Genomic DNA, 23859 nt, shown 5'->3' with positions numbered 1-23859 from the left:
GCGGGGCCTTGTCACAAGTTTGGCCGCAAGTTCTTTTAGAAAAAAGGCAACCACGCCCTGCCCCAATTTTATTAGTTTGGTCGCAAGTCATCATCATCTAGCCGTCTAATAAGGTTGCTAGCGCCGCACGTCCGCAGATACGAAAGTTGACAGTAGTATAATCCTTGGTAGAGGTGTTGGTTTATTTATCCACACGTCTACGATAGGCAGGTCGTCTGCCGGTTCAAAACAGCGTGCCCCCGTGGCATGATCGCCCCGCCCAGTACCATCCTAGACGCACTCCGACCTCAGGCCTGTCACGGCTGCTTTCAGGGACCCAAGGAGCGACCAGAGGAGGGTGAACGAGAGTCGATTAAAATTTCTTGCAATCGGAAAGATCGGCTTAGTCCCGAAGTACACGTCCAACCCTAGAGTCCTAGACACAGTGTGGAGTAACTATGGAGAAGCTACACCAACACAAGAAAGCCCTAGGAACAAATAAGATCCAACGCGAAAGCAAACACCGAAAAGCAACGCGAGAAACAGCAAGACAGCACGGTATAATTCACCGGTTGATCCGACACACTGATTTGAACAGCGTCGGTTCAACCGATGAGCAGAGCCGGCAGCAGAGAAAGCAAGCACCGGTTGATCCGACGCAATGGTTTGAACTGCGTCGGTTCAACCGATGTTACACATCGGATGATCCGGCAAAATCCTAATTTAAACGCCGGTGCAGTTGTCCAGAGAGGCAACAAGACTGAACTGAACACCCGCCGGTTGAATCGACGTCCACCGAAGTCTATACGCCGGCCAAACGGGCAGAACAGCAGCAAAAAGACACTCGCCGGTTGAACCGATGCACTTGGGAGGAAAAGCACCGGTGCAACCAGACGACAAGCAGAAAACCCTAACGTGAGAAACACCTACTCACCGACGGTTGAACCGACGATCTCGAACCCGAGCGTCGGTTTAACCGGTGTTAGGTAGAAATTCTGCTCGAGTCCAGAAACTCTGTTTTTCTTCTCGGCTTGATCCAAAACTCGATGATTTGAAGATCAAATCGAGTCCAAACCTCACCAAAATTTGCAGGCACGATCACAAAGGACTTGTGACCATGTCCACGGAAGGAATCGACGAATCACTCCAAGGTTTGGGAGGAATCGAGGAATTCCCGAGCAAGAACGGGGTTTTCTCAAAAACGCAAAAACGTCAATTCGAGTAGACTCGTGATCCCGGGGGTTTTAGCACTAAGATAGAAGGATTAGAACCACTTCAAAGAGTCACTCAATCTTCAAGAAACACCTCGTCATCTCGTGGTCAAGAATCAACGAAGGAAAATCGAAATTCGACCAAAACTAGGCACGAAAACAACGGGAATTCAAAAGCCCCAAGGGCACATGGAGGAAAGGGCCTCCTTTCCCACACAATCTCAGTACAAAGTCTCAAGAATTCATACCTCTAATCCTAGAGAAGAACAGAGGAAGAACAAAGAGAGAGAAGAAGGAGACGGCGCCAGGAGGGAGGAAGCGGGCTGGTCTGTTCTGTCTAGCGCCCCCAAAGAGAAGAGAGGGTGAGAGGTATTTAAGGTGCCCATGCAGGAGTCCAAAATACCATCGACTCAAACTAGACACTAAAACGCCCGTAGGGGCAAAATCGGAAATATGTACACGATCTCATCCGACGACGGAGTTTCTTTCTTCGACTCGAAGCCTTCTCCGCGATGCCGCCATGTTGATGAAGATCCGGTTCGCGGTTTGGGGGGGGTCCGCGAAACCCGGGTAGGTGGCCGGTTTTGAGAAAACCGCCAAAACTCCACGCGCGGGAAGATTCCCGCCTCCACGCCGTGGCCCTAGACGCCGTTCCCGCTTCGGCCTTCTGACGGCCCTAGACGCCGCCCGACGCCCGTCACCTCCTCGCCCGCAGCGAGGCCCTAGACGCCGTCGACGCCCGTCGCCTCCGTCAGTCCCGAGACCGACGCCCGTGCCTCCACGACTTGACGTCTTCAACCGCCGTCCGCCTCCTTGGTTTTGTGGCGCAAACCAAGAAACCCGCCTTCCGTCGCCGCTTGCGCCCTCGATCCAGGAGTGGACGCCACAGCTACCGCCCGGCATGAGCTCCGGTCCCGGCTGCCCTTCACCGCCGTCCACCGCACGGTCCATCGGCCACAGCACTTCCACGGCAGCTCTCCGTCGACACTTGACGCACGTGTACCTGCAATCCAAAGACCAAGCGCACGATCACACCGCACGGTTGACAATTCACTCATCACAGCTAGGAGAAGGTACTCAACATTCCTCGTCCTTTCCCCGGTTTCAGTTCAATCATCAGTTGTGGCATGGGCATACGAAACCTGAAGGATTTGACTATGCAAGCCAATGAAACAGAGCGGCAGTGCATCATCGAATAAAAAATCTTTTAGCTGGAGTACATCCTAAAAAAGCCTGATAAAGAAATTGTTTCATAGATAAGGACATAAGGTGCGTTCTAATGGTTGGAGCAGCTGGACCAAACAATCACTCGACGATCGACAAATACAACACGTAGCTGACACGCGAGGCGCAGAAAGGAAGGTAAAGCCGCGCCCGTCTGATTGGGTCCGGTGTCTTTCTTCAGCCACACATTTGGCGGCAGGGTGTCTTTGATGGGATCATGAGGCGCGCGTCGAGAACTTGAGATCGGAGATGCCATTTCTTCCCCATCTTTTCTTTGATGACGAACAAGATCCTTCTGCCATACTACCTAAAATTTGATGACTGATGTTCCTTGTCAGAGATGACATGGGATCGTCTCCTACTGGCATAAGGGAGCTGGGGGGAGGCTTGGGATAGGCGGGAAAGAATATTTAACGGAGGAAAGTGTCATTTCGAGCTAGCTAGTGGCATGGAGAGATAAGGATTCTGTTTAACCTGTCCAAACACACGTCGTCTTCTAACCAGTTTGGGGTGTTAATTGCCTTGCGTGAATGCTTACCAACACCTCAGTACTCATCGGTCGGATCAATCTGGTATTCTTCCGTAGAGTTGGAATTAAATATCCTAGCTCAAGAGCTAGTAGAACTCATTTTTTTAGTGAGCTCCCGCGAGGTTACTGCATTCTTGGGGAGCCGATGGGATATTGGTTTGGAAATGCTTCTCAGTTTCTCATTAATGCAATATCAAACTAGTCCACTCCATCTCTTCTTTACTCCCTCCGTTTCAAATTATAAGTCATTCTAAGAATCTTGGAGAGTTTTTCAAGTTTGGCCGAATTTATATCATAAAATAATAACATTTATGATATCAATTAAGTATCATTAGATTCTTTGTTAGCTATATTTTTATAGTGCCCCTATTTGATGTCATAAATCTTTATATTTCTCTCTATAATTTTGGATTGTTTGACTCTCCAAGATTCTTGGAATAACTTATAATTTGGAACTGAGGGAGTATTTTTTTTTATATGACGTGAATTAGTTCTAGTGCCGTTTATTTGGAGTAGTAGGCTCCATGAGCTGGAACAGGCAGAAGAATTCTCGATCGAACAAGTGTCACCGTGTGAGAAAGGCTGGCGAATTTGTGCTTCGAAGGCAAGCTTGGAGAGTTCATAACTAACGGAGTCAACACCGCCACTGCACGACAACACAGCATGTAGCGGAAGAGTGGAAAAAACTGCAAAACTGTTGCAAACAACACAAAACTCCAAAGAGCACAGGAATTACAATTGGGGTCGTCACACTCTCTCATACACACCCTCTAGAGTCTAGACCTTAGGCTGTCCGCAGTGGGACTCTCTACCCGGCGCGGTAAAGATGTAGCGCACGCATAGTGCATTTTTTCTGCTGCAGCGGGGCTCTCTACCCCGCGCGCTATGGTTGCGGACGGGACTCCCGCGCGCAAAAGCTAGCACGGTAGCGGCCATCCGCAACGCGGCGATGTGGCGTGGGGCCCGCCACCGGCCGTTGCACCCCCGTCATCCTCCCGCATTTGCCGCCGCAGCGCTCCGCCGCGGCCGTCGAGCTCCATGAGCAGAGGTGGCGGCCGTCTCGCCAGGAGAGATAGAGGAAGGGGAGCTCGAGGCCGCCGTGGACGAAGAGAGAGGAAGGGGAGCTCGAGCCACCGCAACTCCGCACGCCTCGCTCGCGGCTCTCCCGCGCTGCCAGGATCCGCTCGCGACGGGGCGGAGGGGCAGGGGAAGGAGTGCGAGGCCCGCCGCCGGAGCCTGCGACACCCGCTCCTCCTTCGCCTCGAGACCCGCTCCTCGATTCACCGCTGTCCGCCCCGTGCTCCTCCGCATTTCCGCTGCCGGCGCCCCGCGCGGGCCTTCCCCTGCCCCGCTGCCAAGGGAGGAGGGGCCTGCCGCTGAGCTCGAGCCCGTTCGAGCGCCGCCGTCCGCCGAGGGAGCCGTCCCGCGCACCGGAGCTAAGGGGGCGGAGGGGGAGGAGTGGCTCCGGTGACGGGGGCACCGCGCCCCGCCTCCGGGTCCATGGCGGCCCTCCCTTGCCTCGGGTCCATGCCGGCGCAGATCTCCACCGCCGCCGCCCCGCGCACGGGTGGGCCTCTGCCCCCGCCGCTCTTGCAAGCCTTCGCCGCCGCGGAGAGGGCCTAGCACGCCCGGCGTCTCCACGCGCCGCCGCCAGGCCCGGCCGCCTCGGTCCGTCCGCGCCTACTGCCGTCCGTGCCGGAGGGAGCAGGGGCCGCGGCTGCCCCAGCTCGGCACGGGCGGAAGGAGCAGGGGCCGCGGGCGACGCGCGTGCCCGCCCCTGCTCGCCACGCCACCCTGGCAGCCGCGAGTGAACGGAGCAGGGGCTCCGGCCGCCTGGGCGCGTCCGCCACGCGCTCGCCGTCCCTGCTCGCCACGTCGCCACGGCCGAATCGGGGGCGCGAGCTCGCCACCAGGGAGGGACGAGGTTGGCGGCCGGCAGGCAAGGGCCGGGGCGGGGAGGGAGGAGGCTGCCGCGGCTCACTGGCCGCCGCCGCGCGCATGCCAGGGAGGGGGCGCCGGTGTCGGGGAGGAAGGCCGAAGGAGGGGGGCGCCTCCGCCTCGCTGTCGCGCCGCGAAGGGAGGGCGCCGGCGATGGAGGGGGTTCCTCCATGGCCGCGCGCTCCGCCCCGCCGTGGCTGCGCGCCGCACGCCGCCCCGCGCGTGAGGGCCTCCGCTGCCTCCCCGCGCCACCGTCCGCCCTTGCTCCGCGTGCCTCCGCCGTGAGGAGCCGAGCTGGAGCAGGGCGGCACACGGCGGCCGTGGCAGGGGGCGGCTGCCGGCGAGGGAGGGGGAGGGGGAGGGGGAGGGAGAATGGTCGTCGGCCGTGTGGGGAAGAAGAGGGGAGAGAGATAGGGGAGGGGAGCTGGCAGTGGAGAAGGAGAGAGAGAGAATGGGCAAGGGGAGGCGTCCGTGGGGTATAAAAAATTCTGACTGGTGGGTCCCGCGGCTGGTAGTTGGTATAGAGAGTAGATATAGAGAATGGATGGGTGCAGAAAAACTGAATATAGAGTAGAGAATCTCGATGATCAGGATGGAATATTCTATTTAGAGAGTGGATTTGGAGTACCACGAGTGCGGATAGCCTTAGGCTGTCCGCAATGGGATCTCTATCTCACGCGGTAGGCCGTTTCCAGTTTGCTTTTTGTGAAAAAATCACTGCAGCGGGGATCGCTATCCCATGCGCTAAAATACCGCGGGCAAGCGCGTCCGCAATTCCTAGCGTGGCACAGAACGTGCGCCATCAGTGACGTGGCGCGGGGCCCGGGCCCGCTCCAACCACCTCGGCGCCCCGCACCTAGGGATGGCAACGGGTACAAACCCGTCGGGTATCACTAACCCAAACCCGCACCCGCCAGAATAAAATCGTACCCGTTAAAAAACCCATACCCGTCGCGGGTATGATTTCATGCCTGTATCCGTACCGTGCGGGTTTTTTGTACCCGCGGGTTTCCCGTACCCGACAGAAGAAGCAACAAAATTTAATAGAAAACATAAATAAATACACAATGCATTATAGCCAAATGAGTCTATGAATAGGTAATCATCGATGGGAATGGAAGTACATGAGACTAAGTGTGGCAGAACCGCCTAAATTATCCCGGCTCAAGTGCGTAAACCATTACCATAAAGGCAACATTAGCTTAAACGCACTTCAAACGGAACAATTTTTGGTCTGTCGGGTAACGTCCCGATACAACCACCGATTCACGGATCGAACAAGCATACCCCGCACGAAGGCGAGTTCAGAGATATTACAACCATAATTTTACAACTCAGGCATAATAATGATTACAAACCAGTTAAACACATTATTACAAAGCCAACTTAAATAACAGTTATACAAGCTATGATTATAAGTTCAGAGTCTAAACAGCGGAAGATGAAACACGATGACTACAACACGTCGCAAAAGTATACCAAGCTAGCCCAAGCATGGTATCACTCGTCATAGTCATTGCCGGCCGAAGACGTACCCCAATCTACGGACCAGCCAGGAGGCAACGAGCAAGGATAGGTTAAGCTAGCGATCTGATCCTCAAAACTCATACCTGAAAAAGGGTTTCAACAGCAAGGCTGAGTATTCTAATACTCAGCAAGACTTAACCGTCAACGGGTATAAGTAGCCCACTTTAACTAGACTATGCAAGGTTTTGTGAGGCTCTGGTTTTCCTTTTGCTGAAAAGCAATAAGAGTATGTCCTTACTTTCAAGTTTTAGCTTCAAGATTCTAGTTGATTAACCATTCTATGTAAGCAGCTACTATCCAATCATGGTGGAACTTCTAAGCAAACATCAAGATTAATAAGAATATTGTTGCTCTTATTACTCTGTGTGGCAGATCAATTAAGCAGTCTCATTTCATCGTGAGAGGCGGACGATTCTGAATCGAAATTCAACCTTGCAAGGCAAACCTAACACACACGTTTGGAACACCGTCGGGTCGTTTCCAAACAACCGTTGACCTTTCTTTCCGGCTTGTGGATAGGAACACTCTCCCCGACTACAGGGCTCCAAGGTCCACCCGTGCCCGGTCCACCCTTGTCCCTCGAAGTCGTAGTGTTGCACAACATAAAAATAAAACCTATCTCTAAGAGAGAGTGTCAGGTATATCCACTCCCCGGTCCAATCGGCTACTAGGCTTGCCGCGTACCATATTTACGGCATGTGGCTAGTACTTTCAAAAACTTAACCGGCACTACCACACACCGCGACCTTAGCAAGTTCATCAACACAGACGGGGTATCACATAAGGTCATGATATCGAACACAACCCCGTCCGTCGTCCTTATATTGATAACAGAAAGTAAACAATCAATCCCTATAAAGCTCGCGAGTGACAGGCAATCACTCGACTTTTACCGGTCCTATAAGCTTAGCAAGTAGTCGAACTCAGGTCTAGTGTTCAGTACATAGGTTCCTAAGATCATGCATCTAGGGTTTCAATTCAAATCCTATGAACTGTAAATGCACAAATAAGTAATACAGTAGTGATAATAATTTGAAGTATAGGTTATGTCCGGGGCTTGCCTTCTCGATAGTTGCTAACTATTTCAGCGCTAGGCTCTTCCGAACTTTGGTCCGGGGCTTCAGTTAGTACGGCGGTGTTTACTTGAGCTTCGAGATCACCTCCGTCAGACTCCGGAATCAGCTCGTATGTCCCGTCCGATAAGGCAGTCGTGTCTATATGTAATGCAAGAACAACATTATAAACAAACATGGGCAATCGTTTATAGAGTAGTTAAATAACAAATTTAACTACACAAGACATCATGATCAACAGCACAAAAGAAGTTAACTAACTTCATTAACAAGTGGGGGTTGATTCCCATAGCACTTAACTCAAGGTTTGCTAAATAACTAAACAACTTAGATCACAAATAGCAATAAATCTAGCAAAAATTACCCTAAACAGAACATGAACAGACTAAGCTACCCTACAAAAATCATGCCAAGACATGTAGCCATTTAATCACAATAAATCATTCATGCAGATAACACCTAGAGCAAGATTGAATTACACAGACTAAAATATAGCAAAGTAGAAGCTCAAAATTTAACAGGAGATCTACACAGTGAGGATATAGCTACTGTGAATTTTTCATGATTTTACCTACACAGAATTAATTCTGAGAAAATAAACAAAACAGACATCAATTTAGAAAGATTAAATTTTATCTCCTGTTCTATTCATGGACTGAAGCTCAAACTTCCTAGACAAGCTAAGATACTCCATAGGAACACTCAGGAATAAATTCAGGATTTATCAAGAACAGAAACTATTTATCATAAATAAAGTCTAATAAACAAGGATTAAATCAAATAAATAGCTACACAAGAGAACTAATCATGAAATTTTTATAGCAAAGCTAGTGTTACACAATTAAACTTCCATAAAAGTTTCACTACAAGACATGGCTTTATGCAGTAGTTAAGAAAAAGATGAAAACAACTAACATTTATGTACTAGAAACACAAATCAAAATCTACAGCAAAAACTTGCAACTAAAGCCTAACATATTATGGTTCTACTGCATAGAGCTCTTCAAGAGGATTCCAAAACATCAAGATTTTCTATTTTAGGAATTTTCTACGAATTGATATTGAATTTCAAAGATCACTGAAAACCATTGCAAACAAGTCCCTAAGGCACTATTGCAATGAGTCTTGGGCTATGCATAAAACCCCCCGGGTTGTCTTGAATTTGAACCCGAGGTCCCTGGCCGTGGGAAAAAGGAACAGAGGGAGGATGGCCGGCCTTTACCGGCGCCTCGGCTCACCGGCGGCGAGGTCTGGGTTGGGGGAAACGAAGAAGAGGACGAGACGAACCCAAAGGTGGTCTTTTTGGGGCTCGGGGTGGTCGGATTGGGGGTTCCCCGCGGCGAGGTGCGGCGGCGGCTTGGGTAGCTCGCCGGCGACCGTTCTGCGGCGGCGGATTGGGGTGGGGAAGATGCCTGGGAGATGCGCAGTACTCGTGTGGTGCTAATGGCGGGGTCTGTGGGGGCGGATCGGGTCTGAAATGGTGGGTTCGCGGCGGCGGCTTGCTTGCCGGCGTTCAAGTAGATGGCGGCGGCGCTCTGGTGGCGATTGGGAGGAGAAGCCGGGCCTAGGAGCTTCAGTGGAGCGAGGCGAAGCTCGTGGTGCCTCGGGTTTGAGCCAGGTGAGGGTGGAAGGGGGTCGGCGGCGGCCGAGCGGAGCTCGCCGGCAACCACGGAGGGGGCAGCAGCGTTCTGGGGCTTTCGGAGCAGCGAGCGGGCAAAGGAGTGGGGGAAAAGAAGGCTGCGGTGCTCTGGGTTCTCAAGCGCGCGCGAATTGGTGGTCTGGGGTACTGCAGCGGGCTCGCCACCGCGGCGTTGAGGTGGCGGCGGCACGGCGGCTCTGGAAGCGGCGAGGGTGCGTGGCACAGCCTGGGAGCACCAGCGCGAGGAAGGAGGGCGGTGGGGCGGCTCCGGGGCGACGCGTAGGTGCCAGCGCGAAGCAAAGGCAAAGTCAGAGTTGGCCTGCGGCCGGTCCAGCGCGGCGGCGGGCAGCGTGGCGCTGTCGGCGGGAAACAGAGGAGCAGGCAGGCTAAGGAAGAAGACAGGGACCTAAACGCAATTTCCAAAAATTTTAGGGACCAAACTATAAAGCCTTGATAACTATTAATCTAGGGCTCAAATGAAAAAGTGCCCAACATGAAAGTTGTTCAGTTTTTCAAGATCTACAACATTGATGTTGAGCAAAAAATTATTTGATCAAAGATTCAAGAGCTAAATTTGAAAACATAGAAGAGAATTTGAATTTAAAGGAAACTTGACTTTTTCAATGAAATTTCACTTCAAACTTGGGCTGATTTGAAAAGTTTCCTGCCAAGCAATAAATGCACTGAATTTTTTGCAAAAGCACCCTCCACAAAAGCTATAAATGCATACTCTATTCAATTAAACTACAGAAAGGACCTTGCATAAAATCATAATTACACATAGAACCTTTTTATATTTACAAAAAGATCCTTTTTCAAGCAATTCAAGCATATGATGCATGATTTGGTTCTAATTACCCTAAATTGGCTATTTAAAAACCCGGGCCGTTACACTAAGTCTCTCTTAGCATGTGATTGGATCTTATTTTGATACAAGACCTTGTGACATTAGTATTTTAGGTTATATATTGTCGGGTTTGTTGTACCCACGGGTTTGCGGGTTTGGGCACTTGAAGAACAAACCCGCACCCGCAAACTCGATGGGTACGAAGTTTATCCCATTAAAAAACCCGCGGGTATAGAATTTAATCTATGTCCGCACCCTAATGGAGCAAAAACCCATCGGATTTCAGGTACCCATTGCCATCCCTACCTGCACCACCTCCTCTGCCTCCGCAGCACCGGAGCCCGACGCCTCCGCCTGTGCCCGCGCGGGGCATGGCCGCTGGCCGGAAAGAGAGCGGGCGCCGGAGGAGGCCCTGCACCGGCGCCGGGGAGGCCACCGCAGCTCCTCGCCCGCCGGCCCTGCGCGGAGGGAGCAGGGGAGGCCGCCGGCTACCGCTCCGCCACGAGAGCAGGGGAAGGGAGGAAAGGAGGGGAAGGGGCCAACGCAGCCTTGCACAGGGCTGCCCTGCCGCTGCGCAGGCCGCAGTCCCGCCGCTTCGGCCGCGCGGAGCTCGAGCCCTTGCTGGCCATGGCCGCCGCCGCCGTCGAGCTCGAGAGAGGCGCCCCGCCGTGGGGAGCAAAGAGGAGAGGGAGGGGAGGAGCTTGGCCGCGAGGAGGAGGCGCGTCCCGCCCGCCGCCGCCGCGAGGGAGCCCGGCACGCGCGGCCCCTGCTCGCCTCCTTCGCCCCGCGGCGCCGTTGCGGACTCCGCCTCGCCATGGCAGCCGCCGCCGCGAGGGAGCTTGGCCGCAAGGAGGAGGCGCGTCCCGCCCACCGCCGCCACGGAGCCGAGGAGCAGGTAAGGGGCGTCGTGGCCCCGCGGCTTGCCACGCCGCGCCTCCTCCCCCGCTGCCACAGCCCTGCACCGCGGAGCTCGCCGTCGACGGCCGCGCGCCACCCCGAAGGGAAGGGAGCGAGGGAGGCCGGCCCTCCCCTCTGAGCCGGGGAGAACGAGGGAGGAGGGCCGGCGAGCCGCGCCGAGCTCTGCCCCACTCCCCACGCCGCGCCGACGTGGGCTTCGTCGCTGCCCAGATTTGTGGGGGGGGGGGGGGGCGGCCCTGCTCGCCGCCAGAGAGGAGGGAGGCGAGGGAGCAGGGGCGCCGGTGCCGACAATAGCTCGAGGAAGCTCGCCCCCGCCCGGCCTCGCGGGGATGGCCGGAGGAGAGGGGCGGAGGTGGCTGGCGGGGGGAGAGAGAGAGTCATGGGGGAGGGGAGGGGGGCCGGCTTGCGCTGCTCGCCCGCCCGCGAAGAGGCCCGGCCGGCGCAGAGCTGGAGTCGAGGGGCGGAGGGTGCGCGCCGGCCGGTGGCGGCGTGGGTGGGGATGGGGGAGACGGGAGGGGTGGGGAAGGGCGTGGCCAGCGGAGCTCCGCGGTCCTCGTCAGGTGGCATGGAGGCGGCAGCGGCGGGCTAGGTCTGGCCACGGCCGCCGGAGCTCGTGCCTCCGCCGCGCCCTGCGCCATGGCTCGGCCGCTGCTCCGCCTCCGCGAAAGAGACCAAGGCGAGAGAGAGGAGAGGGAGGGTGGGGGTAAAAAAGAAAAAAAAAGAATTCTGACACGTGGGCCCCACTCGGTGGTAGTTGGTATAGAGTGTAGATATATAGAATGAATAAGTGTAGCAAAACTTGATATAAAAAATAGAATTTTAATGACCAGACAAAAATATTACATTTAAAAATAGATTTGAAGTAATACGTGTGCGGATAGCTCACTCAACTCCATGTCTCCATTCCATCTCCATGCCGCCCAAAAGTCCAACGCGAGCACACGGCGCCCGTTCCAACGGACGGACAAGCAAGCAAGCACTCTTCTTGGGCTCTTGCCGTCCTGCGATTCTTCGCACGCCAACGCAAGCGCGGCCGCCGCGGATAACGAGCGAATCGATGGATTTGTTTTCTTTTTTTTTTCTCCCTCGCAGATCGTGCACTCCCGTGGAAGCATCCTCCTCTCCCTCCCCGTCGTCCCGGCAACAACCCAAGTCCAAGATCGCAAACAAACGTCCGCGCAGGACAGTGCCTGGACGACGCACGCCAGGCCCCGCCGACCCATATTTGATTTTGAAACCCCCTTCGCATTCGCAATTTCACCAACCCAAAAAATGCAAAAACTTCTCAAATCCGGAGAAACCACGTGCAGTTCAAACGGGATCGCAGGGTGGTTGGTCCGCGATAGCGAAGCTGGAAATCCATCGCAGCTAGAGTAGACGCCAAATCATTCGAAGGCCAAAATACTCCTACTACTACTACCAGTAAGAATTCGTGGGTGCCGTGACGGCACCAACAGCGACCCGTTCGTTAGCCGGATTCAAAACCGGGGCGGAATCCATCCCCAATCCATCACAAATCCTCCTCGTCCGATCCCAGGCCGCGGCCGGCAGCCCCACGAGCTCCCTCCCCCCACGCCGTCTCGCTCTCGCAGATCTGTTTCTCCTACCTCCCTCCGTCCGAAATTCGATCGCGCTCCAGGTCACCCGCAGTGCCCAGATTTATGCAGCCATGCAGAGCGGCGGCACGCGGCCGAGTTTGACTGCTGCTGCTGCTGGTGCGGGGTTGGGGAGGGACCGGTATCGGGATCGGCAATGGCGAGCCTGTCGGATTCGGCGGGCGCAGGCGGCGGCGGCGGGGGCCGCGCGGGCGCGGAGCTGATGGTGCCGCAGTTCCTGCACAAGGCGTTGCACGCCATCCTCGCGGTGCGGTCGCCGCGCCCGCACGCGTCGGCGCCCGCGCCGCCCCCGGCGGCGGCGGCGTTCCGGAGGCGGGACCGGTGGTTCCACCTGCCGCTCCACGCGCCGCCGCCGCCGCCCGCGGCTGAGAACCTGCCGGAGCCGACCCCCGGGGAGCCGCTCGTCGTGGACGTGTACCTGGCCCCGTCGTCGGGCGACGGCGGCGGCGGGGGGGCGGAGGAGGTGGTGGTGGAGCGGTGGACCGTGGCGTGCGAGCCCTGGCCCTCGGCCGCCGCGGCGGCGGCGGTGGGGGAGGGCCTCGCGGTCAACCGGGCGTACAAGCGCTGCATCACGCTGCTGCGGTCGCTCTACGCCGCGCTCCGCTTCCTCCCGGCGTACCGCGCCTTCCGCACGCTCTGCGCGTCCTCCGGCCAGGTCTACAACTACGAGATGGGCCACCGCGTCGGCTCCTTCGCCGCGCCCTTCACCCGCGCCGAGGAGACGGCCATGCGCACCAATCGCTTCGCCCCCGTCGAGACCCAGCTCGGCCGCCTCTTCATCTCCGTCCAGTACCGCCACACCCTCGCCGCCTTCAAGCTCGAGGTCACCTCCCTCGCGCCCGCCGCGATCATCATGGATTATGTCGGCAGCCCGGCGGCCGAGCCTATGCGCGCCTTCCCGGCCTCGCTTACGGAGCACGCCGGCTCGGCCTTCCCGCAGCCCTCGCGGCGCCCCAACAGCTGGGCGTCGCCTGCGCCCTGGCCGCACACGCCGGGGCACCAGGCGAAATTCTCGCCGCCGCCGACGCATTACGCGTCCCCCACGCCCTCGCCGCCCACGTTTGGATACCTGCACTCGCGGTTTAGCGGCGAGACTGCGCCAATAAGCATACCGCAGGCGGGCGGTGGCAGGGGCCCTGTGCACCATCGGAACATGTCGGAACCCACTCGAGCCTTCATGTTTCCTCCACCTTCGCCCAAGAGTGTGCGGGGGGAGGCAGGGATGCAGGAGTCCCCCACCGAGGCCAATCGGTCGTTCAAGAGGGTGGATGGCATCCGGATGGGCGATCTCTATGCTAACTTGCCGTCTGGTTCTAAGGTGATTGCTTGCTTGCTTGCTTTTGTCCTTAACATTAATTGATGTTGTTTATTTGCTTAGATGGAAGCATATGGACTCTAAAGAAGTACCATATCTGAACAATTGAATGAGGCCTTGGAGTTTATATGATATGATAGTGCCGTGAGTGTTCGACTATCACTATTTTTTGAGCTCTTAATGGAAGACTTGTAGAGAAAATAGCTATGCAAAATCAGAAAGGCATATTGTTAAAAATGAACTCTTCTCTTCATTCATCAGACCTTCAATTTAGGCTGTTATTTTTGTTGGAGGCTAATAAGTGTAGCATTTTTCTTTATCTAGAAAGGTCTGTACTGATTTTAGATATGAAAGAGATAGCAAGACCAAAGCAACAGCAGAGGTTGACCCCTGTTGCCAAATTGGCAATAGGTGAAAGCTAGGCAATGCTAAAATTATTGCAGCTAAACTACGTCTCCACTAGCCCTATGTCGTCTTGAACTTGGTTTGCTATTTGAAGGACACTTCTTGCGCCACTTTGGAAGATACTTATGTTTCTTTCCTTCCAAATGTTCCACCAAGTGTAGATGATAGGCACTCTGAAATTCCACCATCTTTCTTTGGATATATATATTTAGTCACCATGAACTAGCAGTCTTGCAGTGTGTATTGCCTTGCTGGTATGCTTGAAACCAAACTTTTTTTCTGTCAAGTTTCAGAACTTTGTAGTTACTTGTGAATACAGTAATACAGACTCATTGGACCTTCCCCTTATCATGAGACTATCCGTAGTTAGGATCCTATTAACTGTTGTAAAATTCGATCCATGTAAAAAATTTGCCAGGGTTCTCCGTATTTCACCCACCACAGGTTTAGGCTGTGTTTGGATGTGCACCTGGAGCAACCTGGTCAAAATTTGGTGGTTGAACATACGTGTGGTCTGTGAGGACAATGTTTGGATTGAAGCCATGATTTGGCTTTCCCAGGCAGAGTGCAGTGTATTTTGGCCCCCCTGCGAGGCTGATTTGTGGGCTAGATCTTCCCTGTCCAGGTCTACCAAATTTGATTTTGTTCCTTTCAAAAAAAAAAGATTTTGTTGATACTGTTACACCACCTGATTAACCCCAGCATGCGTATAACATAGTTATGATTCTAAGGTCCTGCTAGCAACAAATGACACATTCTTTTTTATGCAATTGTTTTGAAGTTTAGCTGGTAATTCGGTTCAATGGCCATTTAGTACGATATTCATATCTCATATGGGGAGGCAGTATGCAGCAACATGATAAATCTTAAAGAATTAATCGACATTTAGTTTCTCGATGACGCCCTCTAGGCTCTATGTATACTTGACTAATTGAGTGCCTCAGTTCATGTTCAGAATTGATTGCTAGAACCATCTGTATGCCTTGCTACTAGTTTTTTTTTCTGTCTCTTAGTCACATGTAAATGAGCTCTTAGTTTGCTCTCCCTAGCTGTTGGTAAGGTTAAAGATTTTTTTGAAATATTTTATGCATACCAGGAACAAAATTTCAGTGTTGAAATCGACTGAGTCTCAACTCAATTTTGTTATCTCTCTGTGTTACAGACATTGAATTCTCAAGTTTGACCAGATCTTTACAGCTCAAATTCTCAAATATTTTAGACACGCAGAGAAGAAATGCATATGTATTCTTTTACAGCTCAAATTCTCAAGTTTGACCTGATCTTTTTAAAATGTAAAAGCCAAGCTTGCATGATTTGCTAGGAATAGAGACATATTGAATTTAAACTGTCAAATTGGACAAAGAATGGTATTCTTTTGCCAATGAATGTGTTATTTTCCATGTTCTTGCTAAATCCTACGACTCCAAATAAAAGTCCATGTATACTCAGGCACAGGAATTATAATTTCCTAACATGTTTACTCTATTGATTAGGAAAAAGGCAAAACAGGAAAAATATGCCTTTGAAGTTGTTATTTTCGCATTGCTTGAATATTAGGAATTCTTTTCCCCAGACCCTATCTTGTGTGGGAGCTTTCACACTGGGTACGCTTTTTAGTCAGGGTCCTATGATAGTGGAAACAATTTGAAGTCATGGCCAAACTGTTGCCATGGCAATGTATGAAGCTGATTTAATTCTTGACAAGATGCCTCATGGCATACTAATATTCAAATAAGTATACATGGGGCATACTAATGTTTACTAATATTCACACTGGGTACGCTTTTTAGTGAGATTGTCTGTGCATCTGGAAAAAAAACTCGACCTATAAGGGGCAAAGCCGCCGCCGGGCATTAATGTAAGAAGACCTCTCACGCAAGTCAAGAAAACCCCCGAACCCCTGCTCCACCCTTACACAGGGGCGCCGTAACCCATACCGTAACCCGAGTGAGAGCGGGCTGGGGTGAGGCGGGACCTATTTTCATGTGTTTTGGCATGTAGGCAGGTGAGGAGATTTTTTTAACCTCAGCCTGAAATTCGCTCCCATCGGGAGTCGAACTCGGGATCTGAGAAGTACTAATGAGGCCACCTAATCAATCCGGCTAGGCACCCTTTTGCCTTGTCTGTGCATCTGACTGTCCCTATATCCTTTTCTTTTCCATATATCCTTGTTTACTTGTAACCAGAATATTATTTGCGAGTTGTGACTAATTGACAAACTACGCCTTGACAATACCTTTAGATTACTATCATAATCCTGCTTTTTCTTGCAAGCTCTGCAACCTGTTCTTGCAACTGTTTCCTGTTGAATTGTGATTTGGCATAGCTGCTTATTTTACTCTTTGCCCCATGCATTTCATCTACTACGTCATGTTACAAACACTTTACATTTTGAAAAGATCTGGTCAAACTTGAGAATCTTTGACCATAAAAAAGCATAGTATATATTAATAGATACATGAAAATCTTAGGTGTATATTTGTCCTGAAACATACTTTTTAATAATAATGGTAGCTGCGGCTGTGGTGCGGCTGCAGCTGCTGCAACCGTTGATGGTAGTGGTGCAGTTGTAGCCGCTAAGCAGCTAGAGCAGTAGGTGCTACGGCCGCAAGAAATGCAGCAGTTACATGAAAATAAAAATGTTATTGGATTTTCTAAATATATTTTTGTAGAAAATAGTGGTTGAAGGTACTCATCGGAGATCGTGCATGCCCAAGAGATCAAATATTTTGACCAAGATGTATTGGAAAATCATTTAGTGCATCTTACAAAGTAATGCTGAGTGCCTCAATTGTATTACATGTTCACTGAATTTTTTAGCTTTAATACTTTTGGTCTGTCTGCAGATTAGAGACAGTAGGGATGAATCTGGCAGTGGCAGGTTCTCTGGTGTCTTCTCTTCTAGTGGTTCACCACGACTCGGGTTCTCGAGAAGTTCAAGCAGATTGTCTATGCAGGATGATACTGATGATGCTGATTTTCCTTTTGCTGTGGATGATGTTGATCCAGATTCCCGGCCAGGGTATGTTTCGGCTCCTACTTCATATTTCCCGGATCATTATGTACTCATGTGCAAACTGATTTTTTTTTTACTTGGTTATCCAATGTGTTACTTAATGTGGCAGTCCCGTCTAAATTAATCCGGCTTAAGTGCGCTAACCATCACCGAAACGGCAACCAGGGTTAACACACACTTAAAACGGAGTAATCCGGCAGTGCTGTCGGGTAAAATCCCGATTAAACCACTTGAAACAGATCGACAAAGCAGTTCAGAGAATACAACATTCCGCAAATTTTACAGCACAGAGTATGAAACTGAATTATTATTACAAACCAAGTTTGAATTTATAAATGTACAACAGAGTTCAAGTTTGACAGAAAACGAACGATAGTCTAGCGACGAAACCAGACGTCATGATGAAGCTCGTATATGACGTCAACTAGATCCTCAGATGTACCACATGAAAAACAAAGCCACAAGTAAGGCTGAGTATACTAATACTCATCAAGGCTTACCCGACTAAGGGTATACTTAGCCCTTTATCTAGACATGCAAGGCTTTTGGCTTGAGGGGTTTGTTTTGCCGAAAAACAGTAAGAGTATATTCTTAATTTCAGATTTTAGCTTTCAGGTTCTAGTTCAATTAACCATTCTAGGTGAGCATCTATCCAATAGCATACATGGTGGAAATAATTATCTTTCATCATCCAACCAACCATATTCATCATCATCATCTTTCACTTCTTACTCTATGTGGCAAAATGGTTAAGCAGTCCCAAACCGTGAGAAGTGGACGATTCGAATCGAATTTGTTAACCTGGCCAAGCAGACCTAACACACACGTATGAGAACCGAGTCACCCACACGACTTTTCCCTTTCTTTCCGGGTTGTGGATCAGGGTCACCCACCTCGACTACAAGAATCCACGCCTGGCGTGCGCCTTCTTGCACCCGCATGTGGCCGCATGTGAACAGCGTTCAAAGAGGGTGAAAGTAAAATCCACTCGCCGGGCCAATCAGGTACTTAAGCTTACCGATTACCATATTTCTCGGTATGAGGTTAGTACGTTCAAAAACTTAACCACCACTACCACATACTGCGGCCTTATCATCTTTCACTAAACAGACGGGGCATCACAAGTACCACAGCCCCGCCCGTGAGCCTTATAGTTGCAGCATGTAATAAACATTCAATTCCTATAATTCTCGCGAGCGACAGGAAATCACTCGACTTCTACCGAACCATTAGCCTAGCCAACTAGCGACCTACACATACTGATGTTCAAGCATAGGTACCTAGGATCATGCAGTTAAGGTTCCAAGCAACTCCTGTAAACTTAAATGCGCAAGTAGGTAGCAACAATAATAAGTTGCATAAATTTAAAATAGAAGGACATGCTCCGGGGCTTGCCTGGAATTAACACTAGGTCAGTGTTAGTTAGAGGCTTCTGGAGTCGGGTTCGGGTTCTCAACGGCGTCTGCGAAGTTCACTTGAGCTTCTCCAGGACCTTCTTCGGCTTCAGACACCAATTTGTATGTTCCGTCTGATAGGTTCGTCGGCTCTATATGAATGCATATGTATGAGACGAATATAATGTATTTATTTCTTGACATAGATGGAGATCAACCAAACTCAAGTTGGAGGGTGCTACTACTTTCTTTTTCATCCTGTTAGGCAGTCATTTATAGAGTAGGAATTTTATCTATACTAATAAAAGAGCTGGGTGTGTTGCTTTTCTTTTATATTAGTACAGAAAAAGCATTTCTACCCAAAAATAAATCTCCAGGCTAGGGAATGTAAGTGCTGGTAATGATCTTTTAACTGAAGATTGTATTCCTTAATATGAGCTTGCTATAAAATTTTCAGAACTAAAAGAGCTATATAACAGGCATGAAAAATAAGATACTAATCCATTGCATGGATCAAGATGAATTTCCACAGGCTAAACTACTGATTTACCGAGGCTCAAATTCTTCTAGCATGTTTCTAACCTCAAGTGGAAACTCCAACAAAAATATGAGATTTTTCCAGGCATAGAAACTATTTTTCATGATTTATTGTATTTCTCCCTACCATAAATTGGCTAGGTCAGTTAGTCCTGCCTAAAAATTCTCTAAATTTTTCTATGGCATCTATAACACAAAATAGGGTCACTGTAAAAATTTCAGTCCAAAATACATAGTGTAGAATCTGTATTAAATAAATCACTTTATCCTAGACATAAATCCAAATTTAATTAAACCTATAGCTAAACATGTCTAATGACTACCAAATTTTTACACAAGACCACTGTACTGGTATACAAACCACTGACCAAAAATCAGAACCAGCACATGCATACAACTTGAGATACAATAAAAGATACTTATTCTTTGTATTTTAAATAGAGCAAAAACTATTGGGCAAAAGAAAAAGTGACTGTAACAGAACTTGTAGATCTAGTTGCAATGAACTCAGAACAATTGAGTTTGCATTTTTCTGATTTTTCTATAATTTTTAAATGAATATACAAGCTCACTGAAAAATTGGAGAAAACCTAGACACATAATTACAAAGGGGTCCCTGATTATTGCATAAATACTGCTGGAATCTTTTATTTCTTACAGGGAGGCCCTTGGCCGGTCACAGAACAGGGGAGGGCGACAGGGGGCGGCGGCCGGCCGGTTTCCGGCGAGGAGCCTCGCCGGCGGTGAGGGCTAGGGTGGGGAAAAGAAGGAGGGGGCCAAGAGCTACCAGGGGTGTGCTTATTGGGGTCGGAGACGGCCAGGAAAGAGGTCGCCGGCGTGAGTGGTGGTTTGCCGGCGGCGGCGAGCAGCGACGGCGGCGCTCCGGCGGCTGTGGCGGCGGAACTAGGGGTCGGCGAGCTCAAGTGGAGGTCGGGGAAGCTCGTAGGCCGGTCAGACCGGGTGGAGGATGGCCGGAGAGGGAAGGTCAACGTGCAGGGGCGGCGGCGGCAATAGGGTGCGGTGGCGGCAGTACGCCGGCGGCCCCGGGCGGCGAGGATGGGATCGGTGTGTTTCCTTGGGAGGCGGGGGAGCGATTCTAGGGGTTACTTGGGGCCGAGGAGAGGCGGAGGAGTGAGCTCGGCGGCGAGCTCTAGGGAACGGCGGCCATGGCGGAGGCGGCGGTGCCTCTGGCGCAGGGAGAAGCTGGGGCACGGCTCCTAGCGGTGAGAGGGGTGAGGGGAGGGTGCTGAGGCTTGCGCTGCGTCTAGGGGAGGTGCACTTGGGCTGGGGAACGATGGGCAGGGGCGACGGCAAAGGCACGTCGACGAGCGGCGCACGGCGTCGGCATGTCGGGCAGGGAGGCGTCGAGGGCGCGTGGCACGCTCGCGCAGCGCCAGGGAGGGCTGGTTTTCAGCGAAACCGGGGGCGCGAAGGCGGGTTTGGCCGAGGGCTCGGCGCGTGGCCGGCCAGGTGGCCGCGCAGGCGGCGAGACGGCGACGCCGTGAACGTGAAACAGAGGAGAAGGGAGATGGTGGTGAGGGCAATTTCGTAATTAAAGCAAAGTTCAAAATTTCATTTTGTAAACTCAATTTTTCTCCCTATTCCAAAGGTCAAATGAAAAACTTTTGAATACCAAACTTGCTCAAAATTTTGAGATCTACAACTTTCGTTTTAGTCAAAAGTTCCTTTGAGCAATGGTTTGAAATTTCAAATTTGAAACTTGAGTGCATTTGAAAATGTCCTATACGCTTCGGAATTCAACTTTTTCTCCCATTTTTGTGTGGCAACTCGAAAAACTTTGAACACGAAAGTTGTTCGTCATTCGAAAACCTATAACATTGGTTTTGGGCAAAAGTCCATTTAAGCATCGGTTTAAAATTTATTTTGAAAACCTATTTGTTACAATTTGAAAGATAAATTAAATATTTAAAAACTGTGATTTGAAGAACTCGTCATTTCATGTGCAAAACGTCATTTTTTCATCTGTTTTCATATACACATAGACACACCTACACATGCATATTCAAACACACACATATATTATTTCCCAAAAGAAATGCATAATTTGAATTGTTCTTGTTTATTAAGCATGACTCTGTGTTTATTATTTCTTGCTTAGTATTTTAAAAATTTTCGATGTCACACTTAAGCAACATGGGCTGCCAATATATGTCCAATGATCATATTGCTTGGGAACCTTTGCAATCCTCATGAGTAAATCTTTCTGATTCTGTTGCATGCACTTTACAGTAGTGGTGGGAAGGACGCAGGTGATCAGGCAGGTTCCTCGTCCCATAAATCACAAGACGCTGCTGTCGGTTATCTTGTCCACCTGCTGAAGTCTGCACGTCCACTGCGAGATTCTAGCTACTCAACTCATACATCAAGAGCTGAATCTATTGAAGCAGAAAGCACAAGTTCCGTCATGTCCCGCAAGACATCTGATGCGCTCGAGGAACTTGAATCTTTCAGAGAAATAAAGGAGAACCTGCTAGCACGGAGTAGATCTAGGCTCCAGGATTCATTGGATAAACCCTAGCGTCAATGCTGCCCTTGATTCCATATTCTTTTACCGGTGAAGAATCCAAACTGTAGAATTTGATTACATGGTGAGGTTTGGCAACTTATTCTCGACTTGTCAATGTAAATAACTAATCAACTGGTGCTTGTTTCTGAAGTAGAGTATCCAAGCCATTGATTCTATTGTGGAAATTCCTTCTCATTCCTAAACTGAAGCATGGCGACTGCCAACCTTTGTTCATAGTGTTTGTATACAAGCAGAACAGATTGGATGCCTGTTACTGGGAACCTGTGACTGCTACAGAGTTCAGGCGTGTGAAATCATCTGGCATGTATAACTAGACTTAACTGTTTATTGATTCTGTCGGAAATCTCTGTGTTTCTTCCATCAATTTATCAAGCTGTTTCTCGTACTCTCTGATGACCTGATCTGAAAAATTTTGTGTCGTGCTGATAAATTTTGGACTGTGCTATGCGCATGGTGGCACTGGGATTTGCTCATTGTGATTGGAACCGATGCAAAAGCCGTACATACAGTTATCCAATTTTTTATTCTCCTTTCGGTTGAGTGGAGCCTTGGTGAACTTTTTTTCCTTTTGGACGTGTGAGTGCCCCCGAAAAGCATCAAATTATTAACTGTCTCTGGATGTTGATTTCCATCTTTCACCTTCTACATTCATATCCCGTGTGATCAATCGCAGTTTAGGTTACTCCTTTTTCATTCCAGGGCGAAGGTTCGAGATGCAGCCAAGAGCTTGTTGCTCATTGCAAATTCTTACTAGCATCCTCTTATATTCTCTCTTTAGACGTGTGACTTCCTTCGAAGAAACATCTCTCAGAATAAAGCGCCACCACGCATCTTTTTACTTCCCGAAATTTTCTATCCCGTTCGCGTGTTGCCAGTAAAAACGCACTTTGCTATGACATAACAGATCGTTCATGAGACACGCTGTTTTGTGAGCTCCAGTAAGTTCCACAAACACTACTATCTAATTTGGAAAGTGAGAAGCCCGAGTAGGGATACAATATTCATACATTTTAGAGTTTGGTACATTGAATGGATCCAAAATTTTCTAAAATAAACTGCAATGAAATTTTCTAAAAAAAACTACAATGACATTGTCGTGTAATTATTTTAAGGAGAAAAAAAGTTAGGAGGCTGCTACGTGGAGAGCCCTCTGGTTTTAGTGCTAACCGGAGAGCCCTGACAATTTTCATTTATGATCTGTACGCGGGGCCCAAAATTGGAAAAAAATCGAATAACTAATCGCGCGCGTGCGGGGTGGGGGGCGCCAAAAATGGCGCCAGATGCAAAAAGCGCGGGAGAGAAGGCGTGGGAGAAAAAGCCCAACAAGGCCCAGAAAAGGAAAAAAGTAACAAAAAATCCAGCCCACAAAAAAATGAAGCCAAAACCCTTGATTTGAGAAATAGACGTCGACGTTCCCAGTCGCCGCCGCTGCAGAAATCGCCGCTACAGGGAAAAAAGGACATGGCAGATCCAGCCATGGATGAGGAACATCTAGCCAAGAATAAAGAAGAAGAGGGCAACTCAAGTGCCACGAGAGTTGAGAACAGGGAGATGTGTAGCGAAAATGGCCTCTCATGCCATATTTCAATATAACGTTTTGGCGATTGATGACACACACAACACTTGGACTAATGTGATTGTTAAGATGACTATTCTCGGGCTTTTAGGTTCAAGTGATGACAAAGAGAAGAGAGGCGTAGCAAGGCCCGAAGGGCCGCCCCTACGGGGGTTCCACCGGATGAACCGACGCTACGGAAGTTATATACGTCGGTGCATTGGCAGATGAAGACCGAGGAAAATACCTACACCGGTTGAACCGATGATGCATCGGTCAATTGCATCGGTTCAGTTGTCCAGAGAGGTGGTTTTTGGAGGAACGTGAAGAAGTTACACTCACCGGTTAAACCGACGCTAATATTACATACACCGGTTGATTATATCGGTTAAACCGGCGATACACCGGTTGATTGCTAACGGCTAGTTTTTCAAATAGCAGTTTACATACACCGGTTGAACCGATGATGGCTTTTGGGGTACGTCGGATTAACCGGCGTTACGCAGTTTTCTAGCATCTTTTCTCCAACGGCTATATTTGCTTATGCTGCCTATATATACCCCCAAGGCCGGGTCATTTGAGAGTGCT

General features: G+C 50.3%; 1 protein-coding gene across 3 annotated transcripts; it reads left to right on the top strand.

Moving 5' to 3' along the window:
* The first annotated feature begins 12106 nt into the window (after positions 1-12106).
* Positions 12107-22101, top strand: LOC120710807 (autophagy-related protein 13a-like). 3 transcript variants are annotated; one of them, XM_039996394.1, is made up of 3 exons: positions 12107-13819; positions 17068-17339; positions 21319-21457. In XM_039996394.1, the coding sequence occupies exons 1-3, from the start codon at positions 12638-12640 to the stop codon at positions 21380-21382; spliced, it is 1518 nt and encodes a 505-aa protein (XP_039852328.1). In that variant the 5' UTR covers positions 12107-12637; the 3' UTR covers positions 21383-21457. The 3 variants fall into 3 exon arrangements, with proteins under 3 accessions (XP_039852328.1, XP_039852321.1, XP_039852316.1); XM_039996387.1 differs by having other exon boundaries at positions 12133-13819; positions 17068-17243; positions 21422-22101; XM_039996382.1 differs by having other exon boundaries at positions 12151-13819; positions 17068-17243; positions 21419-22101.
* The last annotated feature ends 1758 nt before the right edge of the window (positions 22102-23859 follow it).

Source organism: Panicum virgatum, chromosome 1K, assembly GCF_016808335.1.
Source record: "Panicum virgatum strain AP13 chromosome 1K, P.virgatum_v5, whole genome shotgun sequence".
Lineage (NCBI taxonomy): Eukaryota > Viridiplantae > Streptophyta > Magnoliopsida > Poales > Poaceae > Panicum > Panicum virgatum.
This window is presented reverse-complemented; position numbering and strand designations above follow the sequence as displayed.